The sequence below is a fragment of the Cryptomeria japonica genome, chromosome 3, assembly GCF_030272615.1.
Source record: "Cryptomeria japonica chromosome 3, Sugi_1.0, whole genome shotgun sequence".
NCBI classification, from domain to species: Eukaryota; Viridiplantae; Streptophyta; class Pinopsida; order Cupressales; family Cupressaceae; genus Cryptomeria; species Cryptomeria japonica.
Window position 1 is genome coordinate 153,178,926 of NC_081407.1, and position 11,629 is coordinate 153,190,554.

General features: G+C 35.8%; 1 protein-coding gene across 1 annotated transcript; it reads right to left on the reverse strand.

The window, feature by feature from the left end:
• Positions 1-10,423: 10,423 nt before the first annotated feature.
• Positions 10,424-11,269, reverse strand: LOC131067776 (glutaredoxin-C1-like). Its single transcript, XM_058002927.2, has one exon. The coding sequence runs from the start codon at positions 11,202-11,204 to the stop codon at positions 10,836-10,838; it is 369 nt and encodes a 122-aa protein (XP_057858910.1). The 5' UTR covers positions 11,205-11,269; the 3' UTR covers positions 10,424-10,835.
• Between the last annotated feature and the right edge of the window lie 360 nt (positions 11,270-11,629).

The window sequence follows — 11,629 nt, forward strand, 5'->3', positions numbered from 1 at the left end:
GATTGTTCCTATCTACCTTGAGAATTTGTGAAGTCTGTAAACGGTGAAAACGCGTGATGGGTTATCAGTTGCCATGAAAGCGGTGGAAAATGAATGATGGAGAATGTCTTGAGATCGGTTCAAGACTGTTGCATTTAATGCAATGTACTCAACGATCAGGATTGAACCATTCGAATTTCTTAACCTAATAGGTTTAGGGTTTAGGGTTTATGCTACCGACCTATCTGTTTCCTATAAGGTCGATGTTGTGTTTCTTTCTGAGGTTGTTGGCAAAAGTTGTGTTTGTGTATCCAAGTGAAGAGATACGTGATTCTTGCCAGACCAGAGGAGAGAAGTGATACCTGTAGAGTGTAAGTGCAGAAAGTGAAGAGGAGCTAAAGTAGATCTGCATTGGCATTGAGTGCTATTACTAGATCATTGTAATAACTGTTGATCTCTAACCACTTCAACAGTTGGGAAATCCCTTAACAGGGTAGCTTTAACCGGCTTACTGTAAATCCTTTGACAAGGTGACTCAAAACCATTGAGTTCTTGAAATCCTCTAACAAGGAAACCTTTAACAGGGTTTAACCCTTAACTGGGTATTCTAGCCATCCCTTAACCGGGTGATCCCTAACAAGATTGGTTCCTAACAGAACCTATTGTATCAGTCTTTAACCGAACAAAGCTCCTAACAGAGCGGACTTCTAAAAAGTTCAAAAACAACTTGTGGGTATTCATCCCCACCGTGGTTTTTCCCAGTTGGGTTTCCACGTGAAAAATTTGTGTGTCATGTGTGGTGTTATTCATGTGATGGTTTAAGTGATTTGTGTCTGAAGGTAAATCATGTTGATCGAGCTGTTTATATATCTTTGATGATAGATTACCTATTCATGCGTTAGGGTGAAATGGAAATGAAGTATTAGATTGTATGAAAAGATAAGTGTCAACCGGTTTATGCTTGTCTCAGTTATTTTGGGTTTTGCTGGTTGTACTCTGTTTAAGATCGGTGTTACTGTTTGTCTGCCAAAGCATAGTGTTTGCTGACAAACTAGTTTTAGGAATGTGTTTTTTCCTATATTGATTCACCCCCCCTCTCAGTACTAGTTTGGTACTATCCGTTCATCATTGAGCTATCAGGTGCCACATTATTGAATCTGTTCTTGCAACATCTATTGTTGTTATCCCCGCAGTAACTTTATCTGTAGCAGCTAGGGTAGAGTAAGTGTTACTAGTACACAGATATAATGTGCCTACCTTCACACCTTTAGCTACTACTAATGATCCTTTAGTGACCTTCCACATACTGTCTGAAAGGTAACTATGCAACCTTCACTACCTAGTTGCCCTATAGAAATTAAATTTCTTCTTAAATTAGGAACATGTCTTACCTCCTGCACAAATCAGTCATTTCCATTCTGCAACTTGATCTTTATCTTTCCTTTTCCAACAATTTGACAGGGCTCATCATCACCCAAATATACCTGTCCAAAATCACCTTGAACATAATCTAGAAAATATTTTCTATGGGGTGTAGCATGAAATGAAGCCCCAGAATCTATTACCCAGGAATCATTAACATTATCAAAATATAAGATTAAAGCATCTTGTAAAGTATTACTTGCAATATTAGCTTCCTTACTGTCATTTTTATTTTTGTCTCCTTCTTTCTTTTTCTGAGACCAACAGTCTTTCTTTAGATGACCAGGTTTTCTACACTACCAACAATCTTTCTTTCCTCTAGATTGAGAGCGTCCTTTCTTTGACTTCCCTCGTGACTTCTCATTCCCAGGGCCTTTTCCTCTTTCCTTTGATCTTCAAAACACTACCTGATGATGTTGGAGTCTCACCTGTGCTTTTCCTTCGCATTTCCTCGCTTAGGATAACACCAACAATATCATCAAATATCAAAGTATTTTTTACCAGAGACAGAGTTACTTATAGCCATAACCAAGCTATTCTAGCTTTCTGGCAAAGAACATAAAATCAAGAGAGCCCTAACCTCTTTTGCAAAAGTAATTTTTACCAAAGACAATTGACTGGTAATTATATTAAATTCATTGAATTGCTCCGCTACAGATCCTCCGTCACTCATTTTCAAATTATACAAATGCTTCATAAGAAATACCTTATTCGAAGTTGAGGATTTCTCATACAACTTAGCCAATGTCGCCATCAAATCTACAATCGTCTTTGCTTCTATTATATTGAAAGCTACAGACGGTGCAAGGCACAATTGAATGGCTCCTAGTGCCTTTCTATCTAAAATGCCCCACTCTTCATCTGACATTGCGATCGCTTTCTTTGCCTTTCCTTCTAATGGCCGCCACAAATCCTTTTGATACAGGCAATCCTCCATCTGCATTTTCCATAACTGATAATTCTGGCCGTTAAACTTTTTGACCTTGTATTTGGAATCCTCCATTGCTCCCACTCAAATCTGAAAGTCCTGCCAATTTACAGAAAACCTTGCTCTGATACCAATTGTTAGGGTTTCAAGCAGATCTGAAGCAAATATGAACTAACAATTATATGCAGATTTAAATACAAAAGATAAAGAAATAAAATAGGACACAGATAACACAAAGATTTAACATGGTTCACCCAGAATGGGTTGCGTCCACCATACACAACCATCCAATCTTTCTTATCATCCAACAAAAATAGTACATCAACCTTGCTATGCCTTAAGCATCCCACCTACTTATAATATGCATTTTTAGGGCAACAAACAAAGTCAGTTTTCATCAACAAAAACAGCAAAAAAAAATTTCTCGGGGGCTGCTGCCCCCAACTCCCGCAGCGGGCTTCGCCCGCTTTCCCGAGGCCCGGCCCGACCCCGAACCCCAACGAGAATACGTGCTAAGTGTATAGTACTTTGTTGATCAGTCGCCATATATCGACATGTATAAGGGTCCATAAAGTGCCTTGATAATCTCTTTAGGATCAAAGGTAATGCAAGATTCAAGATCAAATTTTGGTTTGGGTTTGGGTTGGTCAATAAGATTGATAACATTGTTGGCCTCAACACAAGTATTATCAATATTCATGATAGTAAGGTTGCTAGGCACATCAATATTGGTGGAAGAGGAAAGTAATAAGCTGGTAGACTTAATGAAGTTGGTAAAATGAGAAGGAAAATGATTGGTATAGATTTTAAAAAAATGGTTAGGGGGTGAAACTAATTTATTTCCTTTTTCATTAATACCCACAATAATTATGGTATTAGAATCAATGAGGTCTTGCACAAGAATTTTCAACCTATAACACTCCTCGCTGGTATCATGGCCAGGTTGATAGTGATATTGGAAAAAAGATTTGTGATCATGGGAAGTTGTAAATGGTTTGGAAGGGTCATGTGGTTTGATAGGAGGGAGTTTCAAAACATTAGCATTAATCAATTGTAAAATAGCATTATGCAAAGATTCAGAAAGAGGTGTAAAATTATGAGTTGGTTTAAAAATGGACAATAAAGGAGCCACACTTGGTGTTATTGCTACAACTTGCATATCAACATTGTTTGAGGAATTATTGATCTTAATAATTTTTTTGCTTTGTTTTTTAAAAATTTGGAAAGATTTTTGAACGACATCATTCTTATCAATTGGAGCCATTGGAGTGGATGACTCAAATCGGCTCACTTGAAGTTAATAATTATGAAGCACTAGAAACCATTGGTTTAAAGAAGTAAACTTAGAGAAAAAAAAATCTCTTATGTCTTTTTGCAAATTAGAAATGAAAATTCTTTGAACATTCATATTAGGCACATGATAAGATATTTGAGCATCAAAATGTTTAAATCTTCAAATAAAATCAACCACTTTTCCTAAACACCTTGTTTACAGTAAATCAAGTTAGTCAAAGACATTTGAGGGCAAATATTATTTTAAATTTTTTTATTGAAATCATTAGCCAATTTTTGAAAAGAATCAATGGAATAAGGAGACAAAGAACAAAACAATTGCAAGCCCTTGTCTCTAATTTTCCTAGCAAACAGTTTAGCCATAAGCCTATGATCATTTGAAAAGTCAGTACACAAGGTTTGAAATATTTTCACATGAGTCAAGGGATCACCTTTTCCATTATGTGTCTCTAAGTGAGGGATTTGCATGTATTAAGGGATAATTGTACGAATGATGTCTAGGAAAAGTGAGCTAGCAATATCACAAGTGGGAATGTTGAATTTGGATTGGGTTATGGAAGTGAGTTGTTGTTGCAAAGATGAAACACTTTGAGTTAAGTTATTAATGGTTGCTTTGACAGATAGGTTGGTATTAGACATATTGGATAATGAAGGATGTGGATTATTATGGGAAATGGATGGAATGTTGGAATATGAAAGTGGGACATTGTGGTAAGTAGGTATATGAGATGATTGGGAAATACGTAGAAAACTCACAAGGAGGTATGATTGGAATTCCTTCAAGACTAAAATGTCTAGGATTGACATTTTATGTAGATGTGGCCATGAGAGGTGGAGTATAATTAGGCACATTAGGCAATGATTTTGGTGTAAGAATGGGATTTCCAATGGTATTAGGAGGATTAGAGAGATTAAGAGACTCAAAATAACTTTTCATAGACATGATATTATCATTCACAAGATGAGATATGCCACACAACAAATCCACACCATGTTCATTATTTTGAACCATCCTCCTCAACCCTTCAATAAAGGTGATTGCCTCTTTATTTGAGTTTTCTTGACCCATCAAATATTCAATCTTTTCCAAATCATGGACAAGCTTTACTACTTGGCTAGGAGACACTCATGTTAGAGAGTCATCCTCATCATGAGAAGTGTGAAAAAAATGATTGTCAATAATGTTAGGTGTTTCATGTGTAGGCATAGAAGTTTCATCTAAGTTCCCATAGAAATTTTAGTTGACTTAGGTTCTATATCTCTTAGGGAATCCATAAGTCTATAACTTATTCTCATGGGGATATTAGATATAGGTCTCAAAGTCATAAAACTTATGCACAAAGATAATGAAGTAAATGTCTAAATAACTATTATTTTTTAAAAATCGACTATTTAAACATTGCATACATAACATGAATGGTTGGAGTTTATTTTTGACGGGTCTTCTAAAGGTAAGTCAGGTTAGGCGGGTGGAAATGGGGTCATCAGAGATTCAAAAGGTAAGGTCATGGTGGATTATGTGGCCAATTTGGGCTCTCAAATGTTCAACATGGTGAAGTTATGGTAGCCTTCTTTGGTACTGGCATTGTGAAAGATTAAGTTTACCAATGAATAATTATTTAAGGTGATTCAAAAAATGTTATTATGATGCTGCAAGGGAAAACAAAGCCTAGATGGTGGCTGAAGGATATTATCACCAAGTGCCAAGACATGATTGCTTCATTTGGCCACATCAAATACCATCACAACTTGAGAGTTCAGGAAATCAAATTATGGATAGATTGACAAAGTTAAGCTTTTTTTTTCAAGGGCCTTGAATTATGGATGACCTTGCACAAAATACATGATGTTGTTTGTGCCATGATTATTGAAGAAAATCATCCTAATGAGATTTAAAGATTTTATTATTGCTTTTTCACTCTCTTTCCTGGTCACATTATACTATAATCATTTATTGGAAAGTATTGGCTTTGCTAAATCTTGTGATAGCTATTCTTTTAGAAATACCACCTTTTTTTTAATTAAATTAGCACAGAGAGGGCCTTGAACCCTAAAAAATAGAAAAATCAAAGAGTAGCATCACAAAATATGGCATCAAACAGCAAGAGCAAGAAACCCACATCAACCTCTCTCAGAAGTAACAAAAAAACATCATGTCCACATAACTAAACTCACTGTTCTGATCAAGCCACCATCTACCCAAAGTATAACTATGATAAAGTTAAGCATAAAGAGTCCATAAATATAGTAGAGAAAATAGTTTTAATTAAAGTATGAAGCATATAACATGCAGGCCTATTCATAAGAGCTTCATTATAACACCTATGCCTAACTATACTAGATATCATCAAAAGAAAAAACCAAAACATAATATTACCCTTTGTTGTCTCTTTCCCAAAGATGTTTTTTCTATTATCCCTCTCTCAGTCCTATTCTTGGTTTTACTGTGCATACCATGGGAGGGGACCTGATCTAGATGAAACCTGATACTTGTGAAAAGTTTAAACAAAATGGAGATCTCTAGAATAAGGTGGTGGAAGGAAATTTGGTGACCTATGTGGAAGGAATGAAAGGTTTCAACTCTACTCTATTAGTTCAATTGGCCAAATATTGGGAAAATGGTGAAGTTCAGGCGAGTGGGGAGAAATTCACTATGTCTATGGAGACCATAGCGGCTGCTGGGTCTGGTGGTGGAAAGCACCACCTTTCTTAAGAAGCCAAAGGGTAATTATAAAGAAGAATTTCAACAAGAATGACCTATGTTGTATTTGGAAAGAGGCGACATTGCTTCTTATAAAATTAATCACCTTGGATGGGAGGTTTAAGAACTTCCACTCTCATCTTTTTTCGATGCTTAATCACTTGAGGTATGGGTTGAAAATGAATTTCCCATATTGGCCTTTTTATCCATTTCTCAATTTGCTATTGTGGCTAAAACCAAAGATATCCTTACCCTCCACAAGGGGCTTATCCTTCGGCTTTATAATTTCCATTTGAACCTAACTCCTTCTTGTGGTCCAAATTTTAATCTCTCTGGCCCTTCTCTACGCATCAAGCTTTCTTATATCCTTGTCTGCAAAGAGATTGGCTCCAATCCTAAACCTGAGGGGATCCATAGTTAGGTCAACCCTAACAAAATGGCTAAAGATAAAACCCCCTTGTCCATTCCTTCTATGGTCAATATTATCAAAGAGCTGAATGATGAAGATAATGCCTCCAAGGATTCTACCTCCTCTTTCTCAACTAAGTTAGATTGGACCTCGAAAAACCCTATCAACAAAGAGGGTACCCCTCCAACCCCTTCATGTGAATCTACGCCTCCCTCATCGATGAAGTTGCCTAAAAATTGGGACTTCCCTATTTATGTGAAAAATTTAATGAACTTTGTAATGATTATGATAAGCACCAGGCTATCATCCACTATCCTCTATGTTAGCTTAATGTGGTGAGGAAGAAAATTAATATATTGGGACAACTCTAGGTTTTCTAGGTAGGCTATATAAGACAAAGACTAGATAGTCTAGGAAGCAAGTAGCGATTCAAGTCTGAGAGGTTAGAAAAATGGGAAATTATTGAGGAAGAATTGAAGGGGCTTCATGGGAAGATTTACCAGAAAGAGGACAAGGAGAAAACTATGAAGGGTATGGAGGAGATTCAAAGAAGCTGGGTATCTCTCAAAAGAAAAGTGACTTGGATGAAATTGTGCAGAGTAATGAAACTATTAATAGAAATTCGGCAACCATTTTGGCTATCCAAGAGGATATTGACAAGAATAAGGCTTAAAAGAAGAGGCATTTGGACTCTTTCCCTACTACAGGGTTGGAGGCATCGGTTTTCAAGGTGATTGCAACTCTAAAGTCACCCACTCTCTCGTCTAACAAAGGATCCAACAAAAAAAATCCTTTTCTAAGAAGGTAAGGGCTTTGAGTTAGGACAATATTTTTGAGAAGCATCCCACTAGGTATGCCTTCGATTTGTGCCTTCGGTGGGGGTGGGTCTGTGTTTTTTTTTCTACTTATATTTAGTTTTGTAGGTCTTTGGTTTCTATTTTGTCTACTTGGGAGCCACTGGTTTTGTTCTTTTTGGTTTGTTGGCTCTCATATGTTGGGTTTTTATTCCTTCTAAGTCCCATGGATTTTCTATCTATGTCGTTGTAATAGTGGTTATGTAATGATCTAGGCCTCTCTTGGATTTTAACTAATGAGAACATTGATAACATAAACAAAAATTTTAATCTCTAAATGCATGAAATGTAATGTGAACTAGCTATCAAATGAATGTAACCATGAGTGCATAAGCTATATAATTATAAATATGAAGTGAGATGCATACAAATTAGAACTGAAAATCAGAAGCAAGCATAAGATACATCGAGTTCACAAAAATGTGAGGTGGGAGAAATAGGATTCACAAGTCTATGTGTACAAATAAGGAATCTATTTTTTGCCTACTAGATTACATTAGAAGTAGAATGATCAACTAGGCTCAAGATGGTTTTAGCACAAAATGGATGTAATGATCCTTCACTATGTAGGGAATATGACTCTGTAAATTGTAATTGAAGAGTGCAAGAAGTAGGTCCAAATAGGTTGAAGTGATAGTTTTTAGCATGCACAGGAAGACACTGAATTGACAAACCAATTCTAAAAGAAGAGTCAACAAAGAAGACTATAACTAAATTGCAATCTAAATTTCAAGAAGAAGTGAAGGGATGAAGGCACCCACCTTGACTTGATCCCAAGACTAAGGTGCTCTTCTTGGCCCACTCTTGGTAATTTCAGCTCTAATGAATTGCCAATTGTAGCTCTCCTCCTGCTTGTTCTATAGCTATTTTCGTAGGTTCATCACCTATTCCTGCACATAGAAAAGAGAGAAAATGTTGGGTAGAAAGGGGTTTTCCTAAGTCAAACTCTGGTTTTAGGAATTAACCTTGAAATTGAATTGAATTGAACTTGAATTGAAAGCACATTGTTAGGTAGCAAAGGCTAGAACTGAAAATGGAATGTTAATACCTTCATAAAGATTCTTGATATCAAAATGCTCATGAAGATGTTGATGATGAATTGAATATAGTCAACTTTATGAATAGAAGATCATGGATGACATAAAAAATGCATAGATCTACAAATTACTCCTAATATTCAATGCTTTGATGCTTAATCTCTTGGTTGAGAGGGCTTGAGATGTAAAACTACTATCATATCATCATTTTACTTCCATTCTTAGTTCTTCATTTCCTAAGATGAGGGAGGATACCTTGCTTATATACCTCTCCCAAGAATTTCAAGGAGCAAAACTCAAAGCATGCCAACACGGGGAAGGATTTCCCGCTTGACCAATCTTATTGTTAAGTGGCTTAAGTTTGGAGTGAAACATGTGGGAGTAAGGCACCCTAAATGGCTTGCTCCTAGGAGTGGGTCGCCCAAGGTGCCCTACTCCCTCCAATGTGGCCTCAAATTGGGACTTGAGGTCCAAAATGGAGAGGATAAGTTGGAATGAAATGTGAAATAGGGCTGGATCAAGTATGTTGGGCATAAAAGGCCAAGAATGCTAAAATAAGGTCTAGATAAGCAAGAAATTGCACAGGGATGCGATTTATGATGCGACAACATAATATTTAAAACAAATTAATAACATATAGATAGTTTGAAAGTAAACCAAAAAGTACTTTTTAGTAAATAAAATAGCTATAAATTATATGTAATGGCTAGAGTGTAATTTAATAATCTTTTACACGTCAAAATAATAATATTTAATAATTACAAAATGTTTTCAAACTAAGCAATAACATATAGATATTTTAAAAGTAAAATAAAATAACTTTTAAGTAAATAAAATAGCTTTAAATACCATGTAATGACATGTGATAATTTGGTAGTCATTTACATGTTGAAATATTAATATTAAATAATTAACATAATATTTTGACACTAAACTATAACATATAGATAGTTCAAAAGTATAATAAATTAACTTTTAATTAAATAAGATAGCATTAAATTAGATGCAATGGATAGATTGTGACTTAGTAATTATTTACACATCAAAATTATAATATTTAATAATTAACACAATATTTTAAAACTAAGAAATAACATATACTAAATAAAATAGTTTTGAAGTAAAATAAAATAACTTTTAAGTAAACAAAATAGTTTAAAATTTAATGTTGACATTTTTTAGTAAAATGTATTTTAGATATTCATTTACCATTTAGAAGATTCAATACTAGGTAAAGTCCATTTGAAAATCCCTAATCCCTCAACCTTGAATTTCCATTTGGAAGGTCCTAATTACTCAATCTCTATAATATTCCCTCATACATGAACTAATCTACCTCCATCCATATTCCATTAATGCAACAATAATCAATATATAATATTAAATAATATAATTTTAATTTAATTATGTATATTAAATAAATTGTTAGTATTAGATAGAACACAATGCTCATCAAAAGAAACTATGTTCATTAATTATAGTAGTTGAGTTTGACTTTTCTAGTCTATGAAACCTTACAAAGTATGCAAAACACTTTCATTAAATTTTCTTTCTGGACACTTTTTAAATGAATGTATTTAAGATACGTGTACTAGTAATCAACCACTTTATCATTTAGAAGATTCTCTACTATTTCAAACCCTAATTACTTACTTGGAAGATCTTAATTATTCATTTGAAAAATCCTAATTACTTGACTATAATTGACTAATATTCTCTAGACTTAATATGTTGCTTAATATATGTGATTTAAGCAGTTCCAATAATCATCATCCATATGAACATATAATTATACATATATCATATTAAATAATATTTGTTATTATTAGCTGATCACGAAGAAACAACGTTGTGTTTGACTTTGCAAGTCTACAAAACCCTAGAAAGTATGTTCACGACTTAATATTTGCAAAACACTTCAGATCTGTTAAGCCTTGGAAAACGGTTAACAGAAATTGCGTCTGCACTGCAATAATGCAAGAATTTCCTTCCATGGATTCTTCCGATTGTCATAAGAGACGATATTCCATGGCGGAAAGCCACAAAATTCGAAGATTACATTATATAGCTGCACTCGTTAGAAAAAGAACTGCTGTTAAAGGCAGTTAAGAAACGGTGATAAAACATTGGAGAACCGAAAACATTAGACGGCATGAGCATAACATAGTGATTGAGAAGGCATCCAGAATTTGGGTTTAAGGGTTGGAGGGATTCAGAACCACAGGGCTCCGGCTTCCTTCAAGAGAGGGAGCAGAGAACCTGTGATGTGACAACTCATAAGCTGCTCCATCCCTCCCACCAGCTTTCTACCGATGAACACAGCAGGGACGGCGGGGGGATCAGCGAGCATTGTGAGCAGAGCGCCCTCCATCTCCTCTCCATCGTCTTCTTTATCCAGTTGATGGACGGTGGGATGCGCTCCCAAGGTGGACAAGAGGGCCTTCGCCGCCACGGATATGCAGCACCCACTTTTGCTGAACAATACCACCGCATCCTCCTCTACCAGCTTACGCACTCGTTCAACTGCAGTCTTCTCTTTAATCTCTTCTTCCCAGCAATCCCTTCTTCCCTCCCGCTGCATCTTCGTATTCTTCTTCCCTCTCAAGAGACCGCCGTTTGTTGAGCATTGATGGAGGAAAGAGGTGGGGAGTGTGGGTTAATATAGCTGCTACCTTGTCTCATCTTCACGTAGTGCGAAGCACCCTTGTTGTACAACCCAAACTCCGCACGTTACATTGTCAACAAATGAATGTTGCTATGAACAGTCAAGATAGGATCAAGATCCAGCGGTGCCACGACATGGTTGCTCTTTTACCGCAATCTGTAAAAACGCCATTGGCATAATGGAAGGTGCAACAGAGACTCTCAAATGATTGGTGGTTAGAACAGCTGTTTTGGAATTGTTATAAATTCTCTAGGTTCATGGTGATGATGGTTTAAAAGAGATTTGGGAAGAAAGAGTTTGCAAAACATTTTATCTTAGAGTGTGATGTATTTAAGATAGCA

What these genes read in the sequence shown, in the direction of transcription:
- LOC131067776 (XM_058002927.2), bottom strand. Translation starts at nt 11,204, where the DNA reads ATGCAGCGGGAGGGAAGAAGGGATTGCTGGGAAGAAGAGATTAAAGAG.